We start from the raw sequence: 26,574 nt of genomic DNA on the forward strand, positions 1-26,574 counted from the left end.
TGGAGAGGTCAAGGCCGTGTGGACAGCCATCATCGGAAAGATCCTCTGGAGACAGGCGCTACGAAACAGGGGTGAGTAACCACGGCCACAGAGGGGGGGTCGTGACATGTCTCTTGTCTGACCTGAGGCCTGTGTTGATAACCTTCTGGACCAGTCATTAAGAGGTGACATGTCTTCTTGTCTGACCTGAGGCCTGTGTTGATAACCTTCTGGACCAGTCATTAAGAGGTGACATGTCTTCTTGTCTGACCTGAGGCCTGTGTTGATAACCTTCTGGACCAGTCATTAAGAGGTGACATGTCTTCTTGTCTGACCTGAGGCCTGTGTTGATAACCTTCTGGACCAGTCATTAAGAGGTGACATGTCTTCTTGTCTGACCTGAGGCCTGTGTTGATAACCTTCTGGACCAGTCATTAAGAGGTGACATGTCTTCTTGTCTGACCTGAGGCCTGTGTTGATAACCTTCTGGACCAGTCATTAAGAGGTGACATGTCTTCTTGTCTGACCTGAGGCCTGTGTTGATAACCTTCTGGACCAGTCATTAAGAGGTGACATGTCTCTTGTCTGACCTGAGGCCTGTGTTGATAACCTTCTGGACCAGTCATTAAGAGGTGACATGTCTCTTGTCTGACCTGAGGCCTGTGTTGATAACCTTCTGGACCAGTCATTAAGAGGTGACATGTCTCTTGTCTGACCTGAGGCCTGTGTTGATAACCTTCTGGACCAGTCATTAAGAGGTGACATGTCTCTTGTCTGACCTGAGGCCTGTGTTGATAACCTTCTGGACCAGTCATTAAGAGGTGACATGTCTCTTGTCTGACCTGAGGCCTGTGTTGATAACCTTCTGGACCAGTCATTAAGAGGTGACATGTCTTCTTGTCTGACCTGAGGCCTGTGTTGATAACCTTCTGGACCAGTCATTAAGAGGTGACATGTCTCTTGTCTGACCTGAGGCCTGTGTTGATAACCTTCTGGACCAGTCATTAAGAGGTGACATGTCTCTTGTCTGACCTGAGGCCTGTGTTGATAACCTTCTGGACCAGTCATTAAGAGGTGACATGTCTTCTTGTCTGACCTGAGGCCTGTGTTGATAACCTTCTGGACCAGTCATTAAGAGGTGACATGTCTCTTGTCTGACCTGAGGCCTGTGTTGATAACCTTCTGGACCAGTCATTAAGAGGTGACATGTCTCTTGTCTGACCTGAGGCCTGTGTTGATAACCTTCTGGACCAGTCATTAAGAGGTGACATGTCTTCTTGTCTGACCTGAGGCCTGTGTTGATAACCTTCTGGACCAGTCATTAAGAGGTGACATGTCTCTTGTCTGACCTGAGGCCTGTGTTGATAACCTTCTGGACCAGTCATTAAGAGGTGACATGTCTCTTGTCTGACCTGAGGCCTGTGTTGATAACCTTCTGGACCAGTCATTAAGAGGTGACATGTCTTCTTGTCTGACCTGAGGCCTGTGTTGATAACCTTCTGGACCAGTCATTATGAGGTGACATGTCTTCTTGTCTGACCTGAGGCCTGTGTTGATAACCTTCTGGACCAGTCATTAAGAGGTGACATGTCTCTTGTCTGACCTGAGGCCTGTGTTGATAACCTTCTGGACCAGTCATTAAGAGGTGACATGTCTCTTGTCTGACCTGAGGCCTGTGTTGATAACCTTCTGGACCAGTCATTAAGAGGTGACATGTCTTCTTGTCTGACCTGAGGCCTGTGTTGATAACCTTCTGGACCAGTCATTATGAGGTGACATGTCTTCTTGTCTGACCTGAGGCCTGTGTTGATAACCTTCTGGACCAGTCATTAAGAGGTGACATGTCTTCTTGTCTGACCTGAGGCCTGTGTTGATAACCTTCTGGACCAGTCATTAAGAGGTGACATGTCTCTTGTCTGACCTGAGGCCTGTGTTGATAACCTTCTGGACCAGTCATTAAGAGGTGACATGTCTCTTGTCTGACCTGAGGCCTGTGTTGATAACCTTCTGGACCAGTCATTAAGAGGTGACATGTCTCTTGTCTGACCTGAGGCCTGTGTTGATAACCTTCTGGACCAGTCATTATGAGGTGACATGTCTTCTTGTCTGACCTGAGGCCTGTGTTGATAACCTTCTGGACCAGTCATTAAGAGGTGACATGTCTCTTGTCTGACCTGAGGCCTGTGTTGATAACCTTCTGGACCAGTCATTAAGAGGTGACATGTCTCTTGTCTGACCTGAGGCCTGTGTTGATAACCTTCTGGACCAGTCATTAAGAGGTGACATGTCTTCTTGTCTGACCTGAGGCCTGTGTTGATAACCTTCTGGACCAGTCATTATGAGGTGACATGTCTTCTTGTCTGACCTGAGGCCTGTGTTGATAACCTTCTGGACCAGTCATTAAGAGGTGACATGTCTTCTTGTCTGACCTGAGGCCTGTGTTGATAACCTTCTGGACCAGTCATTATGAGGTGACATGTCTCTTGTCTGACCTGAGGCCTGTGTTGATAACCTTCTGGACCAGTCATTATGAGGTGACATGTCTCTTGTCTGACCTGAGGCCTGTGTTGATAACCTTCTGGACCAGTCATTAAGAGGTGACATGTCTGGTTCTAGTTCAGGTACATCAAATGGAACCTCTCATTGTGGGTCTGATTGAGAGTTATAACGTGTTTATTCTCTTAACTACAGAGGTGCGCTTGAAAGAGATGGTTTCCATGGGGATTGGCAGCAAGCCTTTCATGGACATCAAGCCTAGTGATGCTGCCATTAGTGACCGAGCCATTGATTACATCATGAAGGGGTCAGGTGAGCTGTCTCTACGATATGCTATCATAACCTAATTTGCCTGGAAATTCATTTTGTGAGGTTAGCATACAAAATCCACAAAATCTCTCTCTCTTTATCTCTCTCTCTCTCTCTCTCTCTCTCTCTCTCTCTCTCTCTCTCTCTCTCTCTCTCTCTCTCTCTCTCTCTATTTCTTTCTCTCTGTTTGCTGAATGTGACTTTCAACAACATGTCTGCCAATGCAGCTGCTGATGAGAAAGGCTGATTTGTAAATGCTCTCTCTCCCAGGATAGGGGTGTGTTGTCAAGTTGACTGAATCAAAGCACAACATCCCAGCATCTCAGAGCACATCTCCCCCGTTCTCCCTTTAACCCTTTAGATGTTCTGTTCCAGCTGAAATATCCTCTCAAAGTCTACATCTACACTCATACTCCACCAGGCAGCTCTTATGTACTGACACAGTCTCCTGTTTGGAGGACTGAGGTTGTCTGGACTTGTGTCTGTAGCAGGTGATTTGGTGCATGTCAGATATCTACGGATGTTGAAGTTAACGCTGCAGGTGGAGTCAGGGCCGTACAGACCGTTCCCGTTGACATTCCAGTCCTTCAGCCTTAACCAAAGTCATCTAATTTGCCAGCATTCAGAATCAAATTACTTTTCTTTCAAGCTGGAATTCTCTGTCAACAGTACCTGTAGACCTTAATGAATGGCTGCTAGCTACCGCAAGAATTACAAAACATTTAGCTCTCCTCGTTCTGCACTCAGTTTCTACCCAGCCTCACGGTCTGTTTTGTAATCAACATTTTTCTGGATTTTGTACACAATCAACTCAAACACTAGATACAATGTAACATCAACTCAAACACTAGATACAATGTAACATCAACTCAAACACTAGATACAATGTAACATCAACTCAAACACTAGATACAATGTAACATCAACTCAAACACTGTCCCGGAGTAGCCTGATACCTCCTGTGTTCTGTGGTTGTCCCCTGAGTAGCCTGTTACCTCCTGTGTTCTGTGGTTGTCACCTGAGTAGTCTGATACCTCCTGTGTTCTGTGGTTGTCCCAGAGTAGCCTGATACCTCCTGTGTTCTGTGGTTGTCCCAGAGTAGCCTGATACCTCCTGTGTTCTGTGGTTGTCCCAGAGTAGCCTGATACCTCCTGTGTTCTGTGGTTGTCCCAGAGTAGCCTGATACCTCCTGTGTTCTGTGGTTGTCCCCTGAGTAGTCTGATACCTCCTGTGTTCTGTGGTTGTCCCAGAGTAGCCTGATACCTCCTGTGTTCTGTGGTTGTCCCAGAGTAGCCTGATACCTCCTGTGTTCTGTGGTTGTCCCAGAGTAGCCTGATACCTCCTGTGTTCTGTGGTTGTCCCCTGAGTAGTCTGATACCTCCTGTGTTCTGTGGTTGTCCCAGAGTAGCCTGATACCTCCTGTGTTCTGTGGTTGTCCCAGAGTAGCCTGACACATCCTTCCATGGAGACATGATCCATAGATAGAAATGTGTACAGTGAAATGTTCATGTTCTCTACCCAATCTTTCCCTCTCTCCCTCCAGAGTCCAGGACCAGGGCGTCCATCGCGGTGTCCTCCTTCGACCACTCCACGCCCTTTAAGCGGCCTCACTCCACCATCTCCAACAGTAGCACCTCCTCTTCCTCCTCCCAGTCCTCTTCCTCACTGCTGGGCTCCCTCAACCTGCACCTGTACCCCTCACCTGCCCACCAGCACCCCCACGCCCACGCCCACCAGCACCCATACCCCCTGGGCAGCGTACCCTCCTTCAGCCACTGGCCCTACGACTGCATTGAGGAGGACGAGCTGGAGCAAGACGCGGGCAGCCAGCCTTCTATGAGTGAGTGACAGACAGCCAGCCTTCTATGAGTGAGTGAGTGAGTGAGTGAGTGAGTGAGTGAGTGAGTGAGTGAGTGAGTGAGTGAGTGAGTGAGTGAGTGAGTGAGTGAGTGAGTGAGTGAGTGAGTGAGTGAGTGAGTGAGTGAGTGAGTGACAGGCAGGCCCTAACAGGTATCCATGTCTGAGTCCCAAATGGCACCCTCTTCTCTATTTAGTGCACTACTTTTAACCAGAGCCCTATAAGTCCTGATCAACCATAGTGCACTATATAGGGAATAGGGAGCCATTTGGTATGCATGCCATGTCCTCGGCTTAAAGTGTCTTACTGTCCCTAACTCATTACTAAGGATGTCTAATTCCTCTTTGAAACTGTGCTCATGTTCCTCTCTGTCCCCCTGAAAGTCTCCCTAAACTAAATGACTATTGTATCTTCTGTGTGTTGTCCAACAGTCACAGAGAGCTCGGGGGAGACGTCGTCCCAGTGTACCTCCAGTGACAATGTGACGGGTCTGAACAGCCTCACCATCCCCATCCCAGGCCACGGCCGCCCCAACATCATCATCGATGCCTTACCCAGCGACTCCACTTCCTCCTTCCTGTGTTCGTCCACGCCTCCCGGCTCCTCCCACCCTCAGATGGCCCCTCCCCCAGCCCTGTTCCCTAAGGACCAGGTCCTCCAAGCCCAGGGCAGCACCTTCATCACAGCAGTGAGTAGAATGGTGGTTTTTACACATAATAGTGACATTGTGTAGACAAGTTTAAAGTAGCTAACAGACCTGGGTTCAAATACTATATGAAATCATTTCAAATCATTTATCTGTGCTTGATTGATCATACTTAATCTGTGCTTGATTGATCTTGCTTGGCTTAATGGATTTTTAGAATAGTCCCAAGCTCTTCAGGCAGACTAGAGCAAACGCTCAGTCATTAAAATATTTCAAATAGTATTAGAACCCAGGTCTGGTTGGTAGGTAAAAGATCTCTATTCTTGCGCTGATTGCTGAATACTCTCTGTTGAAGTGAAGTATCTTCTGAAGGTTTTTATACACTAGGACATGAATGATTCTGTTTATTCTGAGGTTTCCTAACTCACCCATTATCTGTCATCCAACATCATCCTGTCCAATCAATCATGTCATTCCAGTGGAGTGAAGAGTGAACATTGCAGCCATTGGCTCTCCCAGGTTTCTCTCTCACCAGCATTTTGTGTGTTTTGTTTTTGCCAGAGCAAGACCTCTCATATTACAATAGGCCTCTCTACAGTGGTCTGACTCACAGAGAGAGAGAGGGCTGTTTAGCTCAGTAAGTAATTGGGTCTGGCCAGAGTGGTGGTCTGTGTCCTGGTGTTCTGTTTGCTTCACAGCCTCATTAACAACTGTGGGGATCTCCCTCTGTCTGTACCATGAATACAAATCTGTGTGTGTGTGTGTGTGTGTGTGTGTGTGTGTGTGTGTGTGTGTGTGTGTGTGTGTGTGTGTGTGTGTGTGTGTGTGTGTGTGTGTGTGTGTGTGTGTGTGTGTGTGTGTGTGTGTGTGTGTGTGTGTGTGTGTATGGCAGTGTCCTGCTAGGGTTAAATGACTGCTGTGTTGGTCCAGGAGTTTCCCCTGACCATGTGACCTGACCAGTTAACACTCCGTGTCCTAGTGAAGTGATGGATGATTTGTTGTGTCAAGCTTTTGGGTTCTCAGGTCTCATGTCTCAGGTCTCATGTCTCAGATCTCATGTCTCATATATCATGTCTCATGTTCCATATATCATGTCTCATGTCTCAGATCTCATGTCTCATATATCATGTCTCATGTCCCATATATCATGTCTCATGTCTCATATCTCATGTCTCATATATCATGTCTCATGTCTCATATCTCATGTCTCATATCTCATGTCTCATGTCTCAGATCTCATGTCTCATATATCATGTCTCATGCTCCTCTGTGTCCTTCTGCCATGTGTGCTATAGCATGTTACATAGCTATATGTTTGTTCTGCTTTTGCTGACATTGTTGATGCACGGTCATTATGTTAAAAGGTTCACTTGTTGTTCATACCTTAGCTCAGCAGCTAGGGGGCAGCAGATCATTGGTGATAGGTTAACTTGTTGTTCATACCTTAGCTCAGCAGCTAGGGGGCAGCAGATCATTGGTGATAGGTTAACTTGTTGTTCATACCTTAGCTCAGCAGCTAGGGGGCAGCAGATCATTGGTGATAGGTTAACTTGTTGTTCATACCTTAGCTCAGCAGCTAGGGGGCAGCAGATCATTGGTGATAGGTTCACTTGTTGTTCATACCTTAGCTCAGCAGCTAGGGGGCAGCAGATCATTGGTGATAGGTTCACTTGTTGTTCATACCTTAGCTCAGCAGCTAGGGGGCAGCAGATCATTGGTACAGAAAACCTTTTATTATAACAGATATGACAGTACTACATTGTAATCATCTACTCTTACGGTCAAGACGTAGAACCTTTCTCTAGCTCAGTAGTAACCAGACAGTTGGGGTTGAACGTTTGCAATGTTTGACAGTTTGTAAATCCTTTTTGTTAACCCTGTCAATGTGTCTTCCTCTTCTAGCTGTGAGGCCACTGCACTGAGAACTGGTGTTACGGAGGATCAGTATGGACTTGTGAGTGAGGAAGCTATCCTGTTAAGCATGCTCAGTGACGCCTGTAACACTGGGCACTCTACTGTGTCTCTACTGTGTCTCTACTGGACTCTACTGGACTACTGGTCTCCACTCTGTCTCCACTGGACTCTACTGGACTCTACTGTGTCTTCACTGTGTCTCTACTGGACTCTACTGCACTAGTGGTCTCCACTCTGTCTCCACTGGACTCTACTGGACTCTACTGTGTCTTCACTGTGTCTCTACTGGACTCTACTGCACTACTGGTCTCCACTCTGTCTCCACTGGACTCTACTGGACTCTACTGTGTCTTCACTGTGTCTCTACTGGACTCTACTGCACTACTGGTCTCCACTCTGTCTCCACTGGACTCTACTGGTCTCTACTGTGCCTCCACTGGACTCTACTGGACTACTGGTCTCCACTCTGTCTCCACTGGACTCTACTGGACTACTGGTCTCCACTCTGTCTCTACTGGTCTCTACTGTGTCTCTACTGGACTCTACTGGTCTCTACTGGTATCTACTGTGTCTCTACTGGTCTCTACTGGACTCTACTGGACTACTGGTCTCCACTCTGTTTCTACTGGACTCTACTGGTCTCTACTGGACTCTACCGGTCTCTACCGGTCTCTACTGGACTCTACTGGACTCTACTGATCTCTACGGGACTACTGGTCTCCACTCTGTCTCCACTGGACTCTACTGGACTCTACTGTGTCTCTACTGGACTCTACTGGACTCTACTGTGTCTCGACTAGACTCTACTGGACTCTACTGTGTCTTTACTGGACTCTACTGGACTCTACTGTGTCTCTACTGTGTCTCTACTGGACTCTACTGTGTCTTTACTGGACTCTACTGGTCTCTACTGGACTCTACTGGACTCTACTGTGTCTCTGCTGGACTCTACTGGACTCTAGTGTGTCTCTACTGTGTCTCTACTGTGTCTCTACTGGACTCTACTGGACTCTACTGGTCTCTATTGGACTCTACTGTGTCTCTACTGTGTCTCTACTGGACTCTACTGTGTCTTTACTGGACTCTACTGGTCTCTACTGGACTCTAGTGTGTCTCTACTGTGTCTCTACTGGACTCTACTGGACTCTACTGTGTCTCTACTGGGCTCTACTGGACTCTACTGGTCTCTATTGGACTCTACTGTGTCTCTACTGGACTCTACTGGACTCTACTGGATTCTGAAAACAACAGACACACAACAGACCACTCTGACAACAGACATATAATAGACCATTCTGACAACAACAGACCACTCTGACAACAACAGACGCACAACTGACCACTCGGACAACAACAGACACACAACAGACCACTCTGACAACAACAGACCACTCTGACAACAACAGACCACTCTGACGACAAAAGACCACTCTGACAACAACAGACCACTCTGACAACAACAGACCACTCTGACGACAAAAGACCACTCTGACGACAAAAGACCACTCTGACAACAACAGACCACTCTGACGACAACAGACCACTCTGACGACAATAGACCACTCGGACAACAACAGACCACTCTGAAAACAACAGACACACAACAGACCACTCTGACAACAACAGACCACTCTGACAACAACAGACCACTCTGACAACAACAGACCACTCTGACAACAACAGACCACTCTGACGACAAAAGACCACTCTGACAACAACAGACCACTCTGACAACAACAGACCACTCTGACGACAAAAGACCACTCTGACAACAACAGACCACTCTGACAACAACAGACCACTCTGACGACAAAAGACCACTCTGACAACAACAGACACACAACAAACCCTCGCCCTTGAGACTGATGGCCTTTGGCATTTCATAACGATGAGTGAAAATTTGACATTGCTATGTATGCAGTACTTAAAGAAATAGTTTCACAAATGCTGGTACGTCATGTTCTGACTGTATATGTGTTTTAATGAACTAGATATGTATCACTGTTTATAATGTAGAAGAGTTGTTGTTTTATTAAGTCTTATTGAAGGAAGCAAACAGATGGAAAGTACTCAGCAGACAGCCAGACAGACGCTAGTGGGGATTCACTACCAGCTATTCTGTTGATTAACGCCTCGGTCACACCGACGGTGACATTGCATTGTGGTACACCAGAAGTACATTCATTTCCAATGGAACGCTGCGTTTGTCTTGCAGCATTGCGTTACAGAGGCAGTTGCAGTGCGTTCTGTGTGGTGCATATGTTGGATTTATAGAACTTAATCAAACTTATGAGTCAAACTGTGTGTGTAGACGGCTTGACAGAAACGGTAGCAGAAAGGTGAATGTTAAACTTTTGTTTCACACATATCCAGATGATGCTGCGTAACATTTTGCACAATGACGCTGTCGGTGTGACCGAGGCGTCAGAATCAGCGACATTTCCCTGTCTCTCTGGCTTTTCTTATCGTTACCAGTACAATGTGTCTCTCTGTACAGAGTATTAAACAGGATATTAAAACGCTCTTTGATTTTTAGCACCACAGCTACATCTGACATGATATTACTTCAGCTTTTCCCCCACTGCCCTAATATGGAAATGATTTTTACTCAAACAACAATTACACTGTTACAAGCGAGCAAGGCAAAGCACTCTCTCTGGATAACAGAGTCTGTTAGATGACAAAATGTGAGCGTATCAGTTGAAAACAACAACATAGGGGCTTTGTTTCTAAATGTCTCTGTTTCAAACTGGTAGGCCTAAGCTATGTACTGATGCTGTCAGCCTTTACAGTTAGAGCTTAAAGCTACTGCTAGATACAGACAAAGTCTTATCATTAACCACAAACAGACCCCCACACACACACACTGAGATAGATAGAGTCACACAGGAAGAACTGATACTGGTTGAATTAGGGAACAACAAACCAATGAGGAGGCAATGCTAATGAAGAATGGTTGCCTCGACACCTCAGAGAACACAATATGGCCGCCTCCCAAATGGCACCCTATTCCCTACCCTGCCCTGGTCAGAAGTTATGCACTAAATAGGGAATAGGGTGCCATTTGGGACGTATTCTGGTTTTGACCACAAGCCTGTTGTTCTCAGTCTGAGTGGAGCATGTAGCTATGCAGCAGAGTTAGACCACAACCAGCCTGCTCAGAGAGAACCACACAGACAGGACTCGCAGCAGCCAGGCAGGGAGGGAGGGAGGCAGGCAGGCAGGCAGGCAATCACCGAGGCTGAGACAATACTCTAAAACCCACAGATAGGTGTAGGGGCGTCAAAAAATGGATAGTGGGTAAAGATATCTGAGGCTGCTCTACTTTCTCATACATTGAGGCACATACTGATGGTCGAAGCTAAACAGTTTTTAAAGTACTCTCTATCTTGGAAATTCAGATGGTGGTTCATTTACAATCAAGTAGAGACTACATTTCCCCATTGTCATCCTCGCTCACTATCATTTTATTTTTTAAATGTAGTCGTCCATGAATAGCTGGCAGACAGATAACAGCTCACAGTGAATGGCTGCGTTTGGCTCCCCGGATCCAGAAGGAGAGGACAGCAGAGAGGATCACCTCCATAACCAACACGCAGAGCATCAGCACCTCCAGCTGTTACAGAAACACAACAATAAATAGTCAAAAGAAAACTGTCAGGGACAGACCTTCATCAAGCATGATGCTGTCATATCCCATTACTACAGTACGTCAACTTTGATGAGAACAAAAATCGACTTTTACAACTAATTACCTTGATATGATGTTGAACATTGGGATCCCAGGTAAGCATGTCCATGCCCAAGTCAACGCATATCAACACTCCTCCAACTACTGCTACGACCATGCTGCCAATGTTTACACACAGACAGACCTATAGGTTCACAAGACAGAGTGTTACATGGATCTTCTACTATCGGCTACTGTGTGTTAAAATGAAATGAAACTCATCAAAGCCTCCAAGGATTCAATCAAGGTTTGTAGTAAATCTAGTCTATTATAAACATGAATATCAGAACAGTCAATGTATTAACACATTTTTTAATCTTTAATCAATTAAAACATTTAACTGCTTGCTGATCTGTAGTTTTTTCATTTGTGATTTTCTCTGTATCCCAATGTACATTATATTGTGTAAAGGTTTTCTAATCTAAACTAATCTATCGTAATCTAATCTACCCAGGGGGCAAAACTGGTTCCAATGCAGCGATTATGACGCTAATCTGGTTGGAGTTCAATCTGTTTTGGGTATTTCTGCATTGCGATTATTTGACTCACAGGTAAAAATATTGACTCACAGGTAAAACTATTGACTCACAGGTAAAACTATTGACTCACAGGTAAAACTATTGACTCACAGGTAAAACTATTGACTCACAGGTAAAACTATTGACTCACAGGTAAAACTATTGACTCACAGGTAAAACTATTGACTTACAGGTAATAGTCTGGGGAATTTGAACAACAGGTTGGATAACAACCCAGCGATGAAGAACTGAGGAGAGAGAAGAGGGAGAAGAGAAGGATAACATTTAAAGGTCCTCACATTGACAGCAATTATCAATAGGTTTTATAAGCGTGTTAATCAATATTTTACTATTGCTTAATGAACAGAAATTTGGGTGAACAGTTTTTTACTAATTGATTTAACTTAATTGCTTAAATGATCATTTAGTTCTAGTTACATGATCAGTATATTATACACTGAAATAAGAAGATGACATTCAGAATCTCATGTAAAACATGTTCACCCTTAAATTTCAGTCAGTGCTATTGAATTGTGGGTAAAAACAATATATGCATCCATCAAGCTGTGAATTTGACCACAGAGTAGTACTCCTGAAAACCTTCATCAGAAGACTTTCAGCATTTCCAAAGTGGTCCTCGAAGTTAAAACAAATAACATGTAACGATTAAAAGACAATGCTACCACCACTCACTAGTAGTCCAGTGAAGGGTGCGACTCTGAACATGGTTAAAAGGGACTGCCTCGCCTCCCGAGTTGCAGCAAACACAACTCCTACTGCAACACTTAGTAGACCGCTCGTCATCTGCAAAGACTGTTGCAAACACAAACCCTCACAAATTAACCATTGAAAATGATCATTCATAAATGTATTTTCTGTGAAATGCATTTCTGTGCCACTAGAAGCAAGACCTTTCTAACTAAACATACACTTCTTCAAATTCATATATATTCATATAGTTATATAGTTAGCTGTTACACAGTCCTGTCATATAGTTATATAGTTATATTGTTAACTGTTACACAGTCCTGTCATATAGTTATATAGTTATATAGTTATATAGTTAACTGTTACACAGTCCTGTCATATAGTTATATAGTTATATAGTTAACTGTTACACAGTCCTGTCATATAGTTATATAGTTATACAGTTAACTGTTACACAGTCCTGTCATATAGTTATATAGTTATATAGTTAACTGTTACACAGTCCTGTCATATAGTTATATAGTTAACTGTTACCCAGTCCTGTCATATAGTTATATAGTTATATAGTTAACTGTTACACAGTCCTGTCATATAGTTATGTAGTTAACTGTTACACAGTCCTGTCATATAGTTATATAGTTAACTGTTACACAGTCCTGTCATATAGTTATATAGTTAACTGTTACACAGTCCTGTCATATAGTTATATAGTTATATAGTTAGCTGTTACACAGTCATTTCATATAGTTATATAGTTAACTGTTACACAGTCCTGTCATATAGTTATATAGTTAGCTGTTACACAGTCCTGTCATATAGTTATATAGTTATATACTTAACTGTTACACAGTCCTGTCATATAGTTATACAGTTCGCTGTTACACAGTCCTGTCACAGTATCCACAGAAAATGGTGCCCCTCCTCGGCCGGGCGGCGCTCGCCGGTCGTCGTCGCCGGTCTACTAGCTGCCGCCGATCTGTGTTTCTGTGTTCATTGTGTTTTGTCTGTCTAGGTCCGCACCTGTTGTCATTTCTGTCATTAGTGGGGGGGTATTTAGTTTGTTCCTTTGGGGTTGTGTGTTGTGGCCGTGTCTTCTCTATCGTTTTTATATTGGAGGATTTATTTTCTCGCCGGGCTGCGCCCCGTGCGTGATTTTCCCTTTGTGGATTACCTGTTTCCCTTTTGGGTATTGTGCACTCCCAGTGCCTTTTGATCACCTAGTGTTTGGGTGTGAATAAACTTCGAGCTACTGGACGATATCTCCTGCATTTGACTCTACTCCTTCCTCCTGCCCTAAGTACCCGTGACAGAATCCCGCACCACCAATTATTATGGAGTCAGCAGGACCCGAAGCAACTTCAGTAGCTGAGCAGGTGTCGCAGCACGCCGGCCTCCTCCACCGCCTAGGCTCGGCGATGGACCAAGTACTGACCCGACTGGAGAGCTGGGAGAGAGGTACCTCATCCACCAGACCAGCTCCAGTGGCTCAGCTGGCGCCCCTACCGACACCCCCTGAAGTGGGCTCGAGTGGGATTCGGATTACGCCACCGAGGGAATTTGATGGGACGGCCGCTGGGTGTAAGGGGCTCTTACTCCAAATCGAACTGTACCTGGCGACCGTCCGCCCCTCTCCCTCCGACGAGGAGAAAGTGAGCGTCCTCGTCTCCTGTCTTACGGGTAGAGCCCTGGAATGGGCCAACGCGGTTTGGGAGGGCCCAGACTCGGCTCGGGGCGACTACCCGGAGTTCACCCGTCGCTTCCGGGCGGTATTCGATCATCCCCCGGAGGGCAAGGCGGCGGGTGAGAGACTGTTTTATTTGAGACAGGGGACGAGGAGCGCTCAGGACTTCGCCTTGGAGTTCCGGACTCTCGCCGCGGGATCGGGGTGGAATGAGCGGGCCCTGATGGATCACTATCGCTGCAGTCTAAATGAGGATGTCCGTCGGGAGCTGGCTTGTAGGGACCACGCCATCACCCTCGACCAGCTGGTGCATTTATCCATCAGGCTGGACCACCTACTGGCTACCCGGGGACGTTCTAGTCGGGGTCTGTTCATTCCACCTCCCAGCCCTCCTGCTCCACTGCCCATGGAGATAGGAGGAGCTGCTCCGAGGAAGACCGGAGGAGGGGGCCTCTCCTGCACCCACTGTGGATGCAGAGGACACACTGCGGACCGGTGCTGGAGGGGTCCCCCCAGGAGTCCGGAGGGCAGGCAGAGCACTACCTCAACCCCCCAGGTGAGTCAGCACCAGACACACCCAGAGCCCCCTGTCGACCACATGTACACTTCTGTTTGTTTTCCCGATTTTTCCCCTCACTCCCAGTATAAGGCACTAGTCGATTCAGGTGCAGCTGGGAGTTTTATGGACCGTGGGGTCGCTAATAGGTTAGGGATTCCCCTGGTTCAGCTGGACCACCCCTTCCCTGTGCACGCCCTAGATAGTCGACCGCTAGGGCCCGCCAAGTGGGGGAGGTTACTGTGCCACTGGTTATGACGACGTGGGGGGGTCATGTGGAACGTATCAGCCTATACCTCATCGACTCCCCGGCGTTTCCGGTGGTACTGGGACTCCCCTGGCTAGCCACTCACAACCCTCAGATTTCGTGGAGACAGAGGGCTCTTAAGGGGTGGTCAAGGGAGTGCTCAGGTAGGTGTGTAGGAGTTTCCATCGGTGCAACCACGGTGGAGAGTCCAGACCAAGTCTCTACCGTGCACATTCCTTCTGAATATGCCGATTTGGCTATCGCCTTCAGTAAAACGAAGGCGACTCAATTACCACCCCATCGACAGGGGGATTGTGCGATAAATCTCCAAGCTGACGCGGTCCTTCCTAGGAGTCATGTGTATCCTCTGTCTCAGGAGGAGACGGTGGCTATGGAGACATACGTCACGGAGTCCTTGAGACAGGGATTCATACGGCCATCTAAATCACCCGTCTCCTCGAGTTTCTTTTTTGTGAAGAAGAAGGGGGGAGGCCTGCGCCCGTGCATTGACTATAGAGGTCTAAATTCCATCACAGTGGGGTTCAGTTACCCACTACCTCTCATTGCTACGGCAGTGGAGTCATTCCACGGGGCGCGCTTCTTCACCAAACTAGATCTCAGGAGTGCGTATAATTTGGTGCGGATCCGAGGGGGAGACGAGTGGAAAACCGTATTTAGTACCACATCTGGCCATTATGAGTACCTCGTCATGCCGTATGGGTTAAAAAATGCTCCCGCTGTCTTCCAATCCTTTGTGGACGAGGTTCTCCGAGACATGCTCGGACAGGAGGTGGTGGTGTACATCGATGACATCTTGATCTACTTCGCCACCCGTGCCGAGCATGTGGCTTTGGTGCGCAGAGGGCTTGGGCGGCTGCTGGAGCATAACCTATACGTCAAGGCTGAGAAATGTGAGTTCTCCAAACGAGCCGTCTCTTTCCTTGGATATCGCATTTCCACCACAGGGGTGGTGATGGAATATGACCGCGTTACGGCTGTGCGTAATTGGCCTACCCCTACCACGGTGAAGGAGGTGCAACGGTTTTTGGGGTTCGCCAATTATTACCGGAGGTTTATCCGGGGTTTTGGTCAGGTGGCAGCTCCCATTACCTCACTGCTGAAGGGGGGTCCGGTGCGGCTGCGGTGGTCGGCGGAGGCGGACAGGGCCTTCTGTCATCTGAAGGTTCTGTTTACTGACGCTCCGGTGCTGGCGCATCCGGATCCCTCTTTGCCATTCGTAGTGGAGGTGGACGCGTCCGAAGCTGGGGTAGGAGCAGTTCTGTCACAGCGTTCGGGCGCTCCTCTGAAGCCCCGCCCCTGCGCTTTCTTTTCTAGGAAGCTAAGCCCGGCGGAGCGCAACTACGATGTGGGGGACAGGGAGTTGTTAGCCGTGGTCAAGGCTTTGACAGTGTGGAGACATTGGCTTGAGGGGGCACGTCACCCTTTTCTCATCTGGACCGACCACCGTAACCTGGAGTACATCCGGGCAGCGAGGAGACTGAATCCTCGTCAAGCCAGGTGGGCTATGTTCTTTACTAGGTTTCAGTTCACCCTTTCATACATTCCGGGTTCTCGGAACCGGAAGGCCGACGCACTGTCGCATCTCTATGACACCGAGGAGAGGACCATCGATCCCGCTCCCATACTCCCTGCGTCCTGTCTAGTGGCGCCGGTAGTATGGGAGGTGGATGCGGACATCGAGCGGGCGGTTCAGTCAGAACCCATTCCGCCTTAATGTCCCGCGGGTCTGAGGTTCGTTCCGCTTGGTGTTCGCGATCGCCTGATCCGATGGGCCCACACTTTACCCTCCTCGGGTCATCCTGGGGTGGAACGGACAGTGCGAGGCCTGAAAGGGAAGTACTGGTGGCCCACCTTGGCTGAGGATGTAAGACACTATGTCTCTTCCTGTTCGGTGTGCGCCCAGTGCAAGGCTCCTAGGCACCTGCCTCGAGGGAAACTACAGCCCCTCCCCGTTCCACAGCGACCTTGGTCTCACCTCTCGGTGGATTTCCTTACGGATCTCCCGCCATCTCAGGGGAACACGACGATCCTGGTTGTTGTGGATCGGTTCTCGAAGTCCTGCCGTCTGCTCCCGTTGCCCGGTCTTCCTACGGCCCTACAGACCGCGGAGGCCCTATTCACCCATGTCTTCCGGCACTATGGGGTGCCCGAGGACATCGTATCTGATCGGGGTCCCCAGTTCACCTCCAGAGTGTGGAGGTCGTTTATGGAGAGGCTGGGGGTCTCGGTCAGCCTGACCTCGGGTTTCCACCCCGAGAGTAATGGGCAGGTAGAACGCATCAACCAGGATGTGGGCAGGTTTCTGCGGTCATATTGCCAGGACCGGCCAGGGGAGTGGCCGAGGTTCGTGCCATGGACCGAGATGGCCCAGAACTCTCAACGCCACTCCTCCACTAACTTGTCACCTTTTCAAGTTGTATTAGGTTATCAGCCGGTCCTGGTGCCTTGGCAGCAGAGCCAGACGGAGGCCCCTGCGGTGGAGGAATGGGTACAGCGCTCTCAGGAGACCTGGAGGGCTGTCCAGGAGTGCCTGAAGCGGGCTATCGGGCGACAGAAGGAGAGCGCTGACCGCCGCCGCAGTGAGGCTCCCGTATACAATCCAGGGGATAGAGTCTGGCTCTCGACCCGGAACCTGCCCCTCCGCCTGCCCTGCCGGAAGCTGGGTCCGCGATTTGTGGGGCCGTTCAAAGTCCTGAGGAGAATAAACGAGGTGTGTTATAGGTTACAACTCCCTTCATATTACCGCATTAACCCCTCATTTCATGTGTCTCTCCTCAGGCCGGTGGTAGCTGGTCCACTGCAGGACGCTGAGGTGCGGGAGGTCCCTCCGCCCCCCCTGGACATCGGGGGGGCCCCGGCGTACACAGTCCGGGCCATCCTGGACTCCTGACGTCGGGTAGGGGGCCTGCAGTACCTCGTGGACTGGGAGGGGTACGGCCCGGAGGAGAGGTGCTGGGTTCCGGTGGAGGACATTTTGGATCCCACTATGCTCCAGGAGTTCCATCGTCTCCGTCCGGACCGGCCGGCGCCTCGCCCTCCGGGTCGTCCCCGAGGCTGGCGTCGGCGCGCCAGGGGAGGGGGAGGGGTACTGTCACAGTATCCACAGAAAATGGTGCCCCTCCTCGGCCGGGCGGCGCTCGCTGGTCGTCGTCGCCGGTCTACTAGCTGCCGCCGATCTGTGTTTCTGTGTTCATTGTGTTTTGTCTGTCTAGGTCCGCACCTGTTGTCATTTCTGTCATTAGTGGGGGGGTATTTAGTTTGTTCCTTTGGGGTTGTGTGTTGTGGCCGTGTCTTCTCTATCGTTTTTATATTGGAGGATTTATTTTCTCGCCGGGCTGCGCCCCGTGCGTGATTTTCCCTTTGTGGATTACCTGTTTCCATTTTGGGTATTGTGCACTCCCAGTGCCATTTGATCACCTAGTGTTTGGGTGTGAATAAACTTCGAGCTACTGGACGATATCTCCTGCATTTGACTCTACTCCTTCCTCCTGCCCTAAGTACCCGTGACAAGTCCTGTCATATAGTTATATAGTTATATAGTTAGCTGTTACACAGTCCTGTCATATAGTTATATAGTTAACTGTTATACAGTCCTGTCATATATTTAATGTATTTTAAAACATTTACATTTGTGTCTGGTAGTTATTTATTAATTGACCTTTAATGACGACAGATGCTCTAAAAAAAAAGGGAAAAGAATTTCTGTGAAAATGTTTCATGTAAACAGTGTCATTACATCTCTTTCCTGCTCACAGTGTATAACTGACTTACATGATAAGGTATTTAAATATCACAGTGTATAATGCATGATAAGGTATTTAAATATCACAGTGTATAATACATGACAGACATGATAAGGTATTTAAATATCACAGTGTATAATACATGATAAGATATTTAAATTTCACAGTGTATAATACATTATAAGGTATTTAAATATCACAGGGTATAATACATTATAAGGTATTTAAATATCACAGTGTATAACACAGGACTGACATTATAAGGTATTTAAATATCACAGTGTATAATACATGATAGGTTATTTAAATATCACTGTGTATAATACATTATAAAGTATTTAAATATTACAGTGTATAATACATGATAATGTATTTAAATATCACAGCGTATAATGCATGATAAGGTATTTAAATATCACTGTCTATAATACAGGACTTACATGATAAGGTATTTAAATATCACAGTGTATAATACATGACAAGGTATTTCAATCTCACAGTGTATAATACATGTCTTAAATGACAAGGTATTTAAATATCCCAGTGTATAATACATGACTGACTTGACAAGGTATTTAAATATCACAGTGTATAATACATGACTGACATGATAAGGTATTTAAATATCACAGTGTATAATACATGACTGACATGATAAGGTATTTAAATATCACAGTGTATAATACATGATAAGGTATTTAAATATCACTGTGTACAATACATGATAAGTTATTTAAATATCACAGTGTATAATACATGATAAGGTATTTAAATATCACTGTGTATAATAGATTATAAGGTATTTAAATATCACTGTGTATAATACATGATAGGGTATTTAAATATCACAGTGTATAATACATGATAAGGTATTTAAATATCACTGTGTACAATACATGATAAGGTATTTAAATATTACAGTGTATAATACATGATAAGGTATTTAAATATCACTGTGTATAATAGATTATAAGGTATTTAAATATCACAGTGTATAATACATTATAAGGTATTTAAATATCACTGTGTATAATACATGATAGGGTATTTAAATATCACAGTGTATAATACATGATAAGGTATTTAAATATCACTGTGTACAATACATGATAAGGTATTTAAATATCACAGTGTATAATACATGATAAGGTATTTAAATATCACTGTGTATAATAGATTATAAGGTATTTAAATATCACAGTGTATAATACATTATAAGGTATTTAAATATCACTGTGTATAATACATGATAGGGTATTTAAATATCACAGTGTATAATACATGATAAGGTATTTAAATATCACTGTGTATAATACATTATAAGGTATTTAAATATCACAGTGTATAATACAGGACTGACATTATAAGGTATTTAAATATCACTGTGTATAATACATGATAGGGTGTTTAAATATCACTGTGTATAATACATTATAAGGTGTTTAAATATCACAGTGTATAATACAGGACTTACATGGTAAGGTATTTAAATATCACAGTGTATAATACATGACACGGTATTTAAATATCTCAGTGTATAATACCTGACAAGGTATTTAAATATCACAGTATATAATACAGGACTTAAATGATAATGTATTTAAATATCACAGGTCCAAACTATGGAGACTAAACAATCCATAAACTTGAGATTGGCATTCATGCATGGAACCATGAGAACTCATGAGACAGTATACATTCTATTAAAAGAAAAACGTTTGGTTACCAGTTCCCCATTCAAAATAGACTTTCACACTCGTCTCATGAACAAACATACTAATAACTGCATTAGTTCCTCTTAGAAATTCCCCTCACGTGCATGTCCACTTAACCTATAACAGAGACACTGTAAAGGCCTGTCTCTGAGTCTTACCAATAGACATAGCCATAGGAAGTAGGGGTGCTGAGGATGTTACAGCACCCCTTGAAAACTCGGAATAATAAATACAATTAAAAAATTAAAATAATATATATATGTAGAAATAGTAAAAATAAAGAAAAACCCTTGAATGAGTAGGTGTGTCCAAACTTTTGACTGATACTGTATATATACAGTATATCCACTACCGGTCAAAAGTTTTAGAACACCTACTCATTCAAGGGTTTTTCTTTATTTTTACTATTTCCTACGTTGTAGAATAATAGTGAAGACATCAAAACTATAAAATAACACATATGGAATCATGTAGTAACCAAAAAAGTGTTAAACAAATCAAAATATATTTTATTTTTGAGATTCTTCAAATAGCCACTTGTCATACTCGTCGTAGTGATGGGACCAAACTGCAGTGGGTATGTGAATCATCTTCTTGTTTTATTGAAAGAAAATGAACACTGAACAAAAGAACGACGAAAACAGTCCTGTAAGGTACACTGACTATACACGGAGACAACCACCCACAAAACACAAGCAGAAAACCCCTACTTAAATATGGCCTCCAATTAGAGGCAATGAAGAACAGCTGCCTCCAATTGAAGGCCAAACCAAAACCCTGAACATAGAAATAGAACAACTAGATAACCACATAGAAATAGATGACATAGAACAGTACCCATAAAACACAACAACACAAAACAAACACACCCCTGCCACATCCTGACCAACTACAATAACAAAATGACCCCTTTACTGGTCAGAACGTGACAGTACCCCCCCCAAAGGTGCAGACCCCGAATGCACCTGAGACAAAAACTCACAAAAACAATAACCCTAAACTAAAGGGAGGGAAGGGAGGGTGGCCACCGTCACCGACGGTTCTTGTGCAACACCCCCCCTTCCCAATCCTCCCCCCTACGGAGGTGGCTCAGGAGCGGGACGCAGACCTCGCTCCACCACTGGCTTACCCCACTTTGGTGGTGCCTCTAGTACGAGGTCCCTCGGACTACGCCGGACTGGGGACCCTCGCAGCGGGCGACTCTGGCAGCGCCGGACTGGCGGGCGACTCTGGCAGCGCCAGACTGGACAGACGCAGTAAAGGCCTGATGCGTGGGACTGGCTTTGGAGGTGCCAGACTAGTGACACGCACCACAGGGCTAGTGCGAGGAGCAGGAACAGGATGTACTGGACTGGGCTGACGCACTGGAGGCCTGATGCGTGGGGCTGGCTTTGGAGGCGCCAGACTGGTGACACGCACCTCAAGGCTAGTGCAAGGAGCAAGAACAGGATAGACTGGGTCTTGAGGATGTACTGGAGGTCTGGAGCGCACCGCCTGCACAACCCGTCCTGGCTGGGTTGTAACTGTAACCCTGAACGGGCGGAGTGCTGGCACAGGGCGAACTGGGCTGTGCTGAGGAATGATGGCTGCCGTGCGTAGAGCAGGCGCAGGGTAGCCTGGGCCTAGGAGACGCACTGGTGGCCAGATGTGTTGAGCAGGCATACTCCTTCCTGGCTGGATGCCCACTCTAGCACGGCACTTGCGGGGGGCTGGTATCGACCGCACCGGACTGTGCGTGCGGATGAGCGAGACCGTGCGCACTTTAGCATAGCACGGTGTTCTCCACGCCAAACGCTCCCCATAATAAGCACGGGGAGTTGGCTCAGGTCTATTGCCTGACTTAGCCATTCTCCTCGTGTGCCTCCCCCCCAAAAGTTTTTTGGGGCTGCCTCTCAGGCTTCCTTGCCAGCCGTGTTCCCACATAACACTCCCGGTCCTCTCCAGCCTTCCTCCATGGTCCTTCTCCAGCTAATATCTCCTCCCATGTCCAGGACTCGAGACAGCTCTCCTGTTGCTCCTTCCTCCGCTGCTTGGTCCTTTTTTGGTGGGTGGTTCTGTCATACTCGTCGTAGTGATGGGACCAAACTGCAGCGGGTATGTGAATCATCTACTTGTTTTATTGAAAGAAAATGAACACTGAACAAAAGCACGACGAAAACAGTCCTGTAAGGTACACTGACTATACACGGAGACAACCACCCACAAAACACAAGCAGAAAACCCCAACTTAAATATGGCCTCCAATTAGAGGCAATGAAGAACAGCTGCCTCCAATTGAAGGCCAAACCAAAACCCTGAACATAGAAATAGAACAACTAGATAACCACATAGAAATAGATGACATAGAACAGTACCCATAAAACACAACAACACAAAACAAACACACCCCTGCCACGTCCTGACCAACTACAATAACAAAATGATCCCTTTACTGGTCAGGACGTGACATCACTCTTTGCCTTGATGACAGCTTTGCACACTCTTGGCATTCTCTCAACCAGCTTCACCTGGGATGCTTTTCCAACAGTCTTGAAGGAGTTCCCGCATATGCTGAGCACTTGTTGGCTGCTTTTCCTTCACTCCGCAGTCCGACTCATCCCAAACCATCTCAATTTGTTTGAGGTTGGGGTATTGTGGAGGCCAGGTCATCTGATGCAGCACTCCATCACTCTCATTCTTGGTCAAATAGCCCTTATACAGCCTGGAGGTGTGTTGGGTCATTGTCCTGTTGAAAAACAAATGATAGTCCCACTAAGCCCATTCCAGATGGTATGGCGTATCGCTGCAGAATGCTGTGGTAGCCATGCTGGTTAAGTGTGTCCTTGACCTCTAAATAAATCACAGACAGTGTCACCAGAAAAGCACACCCACAGCATAACACCACCTCCTCCATGCTTTACCGTGGGAAATACACATGCGGAGATCATCCGTTTACCCACACCGCGTCTCAAAAAGACACAGCGTTTGGAACCAAAAATCTCCAATTTGGACTCCAAACCAAAGGACAAATTTCCACCGGTCCAATGTCCATTGCTCGTGTTTCTTTGCCCAAGCAAGTCTCTTCTTTTTATTGGTGTCGTTTAGTAGTGGTTTCTTTGCAGCAATTCGACCATGAAGGCCTGATTCACGCAGTCTCCTCTGAACAGTTGATGTTGAGATGTCTCTGTTAATTGAACTCTGTGAAGCATTTATTTGGGCTGCAATTTCTGAGGCTGGTAACTCTAATGAACTTATCCTCTACAGCAGAGGTTACTCTGGGTCTTCCATTCCTGTGGCGGTCCTCATTAGAGCCAGTTTCATCATAGCGCTTGATGGTTTTTGCGACTGCACTTGAAGAAACTTTCAAAGTTTTTGACATTTTCCAGATTGACTGACCTTCATGTCTTAAAGTTAATGATGGACTGTCATTTCTCTTTGCTTATTTGAGCTGTTCTTGCCATAATATGGATTTGGTCTTTCACCAAATAGGGCTATCTTTTGTATACCACCCCTACCTTGTCACAACACAACTGATTGGCTCTTAAATACAAGTAAAACTGAATGCGTGCTCTTCAACCGATCACTGCCTGCACCTGCCCGCCCGTCCAGCATCACTACTCTGGACGGTTCTGACTTAGAATATGTGGACAACTACAAATACCTAGGTGTCTGGTTAGACTGTAAGCTCTCCTTCCAGACTCACATCAAACATCTCCAATCCAAAGTTAAATCTAGAATTGGCTTCCTATTTCGCAACAAAGCATTCTTCACTCATGCTGCCAAACATACCCTCGTAAAACTGACCATCCTACCGATCCTTGACTTCGGCAATATCATTTACAAAATAGCCTCCAATACCCTACTCAATAAACTGGATGCAGTCTATCACAGTGCCATCCGTTTTGTCACCAAAGCCCCATATACTACCCACCACTGCGACCTGTACGCTCTCGTTGGCTGGCCCAAACCCACTGGCTCCAGGTCATCTACAAGACTATGCTAGGTAAAGTCCCCCCTTATCTCCGCTCACTGGTCACCATAGCAGCACCCACCTGTAGCACGCGCTCCAGCAGGTATATCTCTCTGGTCACCCCCAAAGCCAATTCCTCCTTTGGCCGTCTCTCCTTCCAGTTCTCTGCTGCCAATGATGGAACGAACTACAAAAATCTCTGAAACTCGAAACACTTATCTCCCTCACTAGCTTTAAGCACCAGCTGTCAGAGCAGCTCACAGATCACTGCGCCTGTACATAGCCCATCTATAATTTAGCCCAAACAACTACCTCTTCCCCTACTGTATTTATTTATTTTGCTCCTTTGCACCCCATTATTTCTATTTCTACTTTGCACTTTCTTCCACTGTAAATCTACCATTCCAGTGTTTTACTTGCTATACTGTATTTACTTTGCCACCATGGCCTTTTTTGCCTTTACCTCCCTTATCTCACCTCATTTGCTCACATTGTATATAGACTTATTTTTCTACTGTATTATTGACTGTAAGTTTGTTTTACTCCATGTGTAACACTGTGTTGTTGTATGTGTCGAACTGCTTTGCTTTTTCTTGGCCAGGTCGCAATTGTAAATGAGAACTTGTTCTCAACTTGCCTACCTGGTTAAATAAAGGTGAAATAAAATAAATAAAAAAACACACTTTTAAGAAGGCACACCTGTTAATTGAAATGCATTCCAGGTGACTACCTCATGAAGCTGGTTGAGAGAATGCCAAGAGTGTGCAAAGATGTCATCAAGGCAAAGGGTGGCTATTTGAAGAATCTCAAATATAAAATATATTTTGATTTGTTTAACACTTTTTTGGTTACTACATGATTCCATATGTGTTATTTCATAGTATTGATGTCTTCATTATTATTATACAATGTAGAAAATAGTAAAAATAAAGAAAAACCCTTGAATGAGTAGGTGTTCTAAAACTTCTGACCGGTAGTGTATATATTTTTAAAAATCACAGAATTAGTGCGCTGGGCCTTTACTAGTCCCGTAGTCGGTGAAAAAGTGACAGCACCCCCACCCCCAAACTACTTCCCACGGCTATGCCCATAGATAAAGAGCATGAGATTATATAGAGCTCTTAGTATCTATGCCCATAGATAAAGAGCATGAGATTATATAGAGCTCTTAGTATCTATGCCCATAGACAAAGAGCATGAGATTATATAGAGCTCTTAGTATCTATACTCATAGATAAAGAGCAGTATAATATGGTATTATATAGAGCTCTTAGTATCTATGACCATAGACAAAGAGCATGAGATTATATAGAGCTCTTAGTATCTATGCCCATAGATAAAGAGCAGTATAATATGGTATTATATAGAGCTCTTAGTATCTATGCTCTTACCCCCAACACGGCAGGCTGCTTCAGCAACAGGTCATGGAGTGGTCCTTTGGGAGCAGGCATTAGTTCAGTTGCTTGGTAATACTTGATCAGTGGTTCTCCTCTCTGGTCCCCGGGCTCCTCATACTCCTGCTCCTCAGATTCAGGACCCAGGATGTCCATAGGGATGTCTGCACAAGCCATGACGTCTCAGTCACAATACCTGTGGGAATATGATGTTGTTTCGCTGATGAGTATAAACTTCTGAAGTTATAATGCAATCATAACACTTTGATATATATATATATATATATATATATATATATATACACACTGTATACCCTTCATCTATTTCTTTAATTGCAACATCCAATGTATTATTGTCCAAAATAGTCCTGATCATGTTTTATCTCCTGAATTCATCGTCATAACCACCATCATCCTCATCATTATCATCACCATCCTCACCATCATCATCATCATCATCATCAACATCACCATCATCATCATCATCATCACCATCCTCACCATCATCACCATCGTCATAACCACCACCATCATCCTCATCATTATCATCACCATCCGCACCATCATCACCATCATCATCATCACCATCATCATCATCACCATCAATATCTTAACAAAACAGTCATTATAGCCTACATTTAGCTTGAAACTGTTGTGAGAGAAATCCGAGTGTCTCGCCTACTTTTACATATAGGATCATTAACATAAAATATTGACAACTGCATTCATAGATGTACATTAAAACTATCACTATTATTATATTGACATTTCTCCCATTCACACTCACCAGAGTTGATTTAATGCTCGTACTGTTGTCCCCTAAAAAATATGCACTTGAAGTGCCTTCTTCAGCATCACTGTGCCTGATCCCTGTAAGGGTTAGCTTCTCACAATTTCCTCTACTGACGTGGAGGAAGCTCTTCTAAACTGTTGACCACAATGGCCACCCTATCATATGAGATATCTGCTGATTTAAAGACAAGATGCGCCACGTCCTCCAATTGTTCAAACCACAAACGTGCTGTTAGTTTCAGGTGATGAGAGAGATGGTGTGAAGTGCTCAGAAACACACTACAACACTTAATGAACTTTGTTGTATGTATACGGTTC

General features: G+C 45.6%; 2 protein-coding genes across 6 annotated transcripts in view; one reads left to right on the forward strand and one right to left on the reverse strand.

The window, feature by feature from the left end:
• plekhg4b (pleckstrin homology domain containing, family G (with RhoGef domain) member 4B) overlaps positions 1–9,740 on the forward strand; it is a 94,188-nt gene extending 84,448 nt beyond the window's left edge. Inside the window, exons 20-25 of one of the 4 annotated variants that reach the window (XM_045697041.2) lie at positions 1–71; positions 2,671–2,787; positions 4,328–4,624; positions 5,074–5,330; positions 5,850–5,925; positions 7,191–9,740. The exon at positions 1–71 is cut by the window's left edge and continues 107 nt beyond it. In XM_045697041.2, the coding sequence (XP_045552997.2) occupies positions 1–71; positions 2,671–2,787; positions 4,328–4,624; positions 5,074–5,330; positions 5,850–5,894 (787 nt within the window). In that variant the 3' untranslated portion in view covers positions 5,895–5,925; positions 7,191–9,740. Of the gene's footprint in view, positions 72–2,670; positions 2,788–4,327; positions 4,654–5,073; positions 5,331–5,849; positions 5,926–7,190 lie in introns of those variants that run through there. The other 3 variants (XM_082959587.1, XM_082959586.1, XM_082959588.1) reach the window with 3 other exon arrangements.
• Positions 9,741–10,637: 897 nt separating this feature from the next.
• LOC145859622 (uncharacterized) lies at positions 10,638–26,569 on the reverse strand. Of its 2 annotated transcripts, XM_082959590.1 has the most exons (6): positions 26,252–26,569; positions 25,462–25,660; positions 12,144–12,263; positions 11,642–11,698; positions 10,958–11,077; positions 10,638–10,818 (listed from the first exon to the last, which is right to left on the reverse strand). In XM_082959590.1, exons 2-6 carry the CDS (start codon positions 25,639–25,641, stop codon positions 10,720–10,722), a joined length of 576 nt encoding a protein of 191 aa, XP_082815716.1. In that variant the 5' UTR covers positions 25,642–25,660; positions 26,252–26,569; the 3' UTR covers positions 10,638–10,719. The 2 variants fall into 2 exon arrangements, with proteins under 2 accessions (XP_082815716.1, XP_082815717.1); XM_082959591.1 differs by lacking the exon at positions 12,144–12,263 and having other exon boundaries at positions 26,252–26,560.
• Positions 26,570–26,574: the final 5 nt, after the last annotated feature.

This window comes from Salmo salar, chromosome 02, assembly GCF_965601325.2.
Source record: "Salmo salar chromosome 02, fSalSal1, whole genome shotgun sequence".
In the NCBI taxonomy this organism is placed as follows: Eukaryota; Metazoa; Chordata; class Actinopteri; order Salmoniformes; family Salmonidae; genus Salmo; species Salmo salar.

Coding starts and splice junctions, on each gene's coding strand:
- LOC145859622 (XM_082959590.1), bottom strand. CDS start 25,641: ATGGCTTGTGCAGACATCCCTATGGACATCCTGGGTCCTGAATCTGAG. Junction 12,264..25,461: donor AGCAGCCTGCCGTGTTGGGG/GTAAGAGCATAG, acceptor TGTTTGCAACAG/TCTTTGCAGATGACGAGCGG. Junction 10,819..10,957: donor ATGTTCAACATCATATCAAG/GTAATTAGTTGT, acceptor TTTCTGTAACAG/CTGGAGGTGCTGATGCTCTG.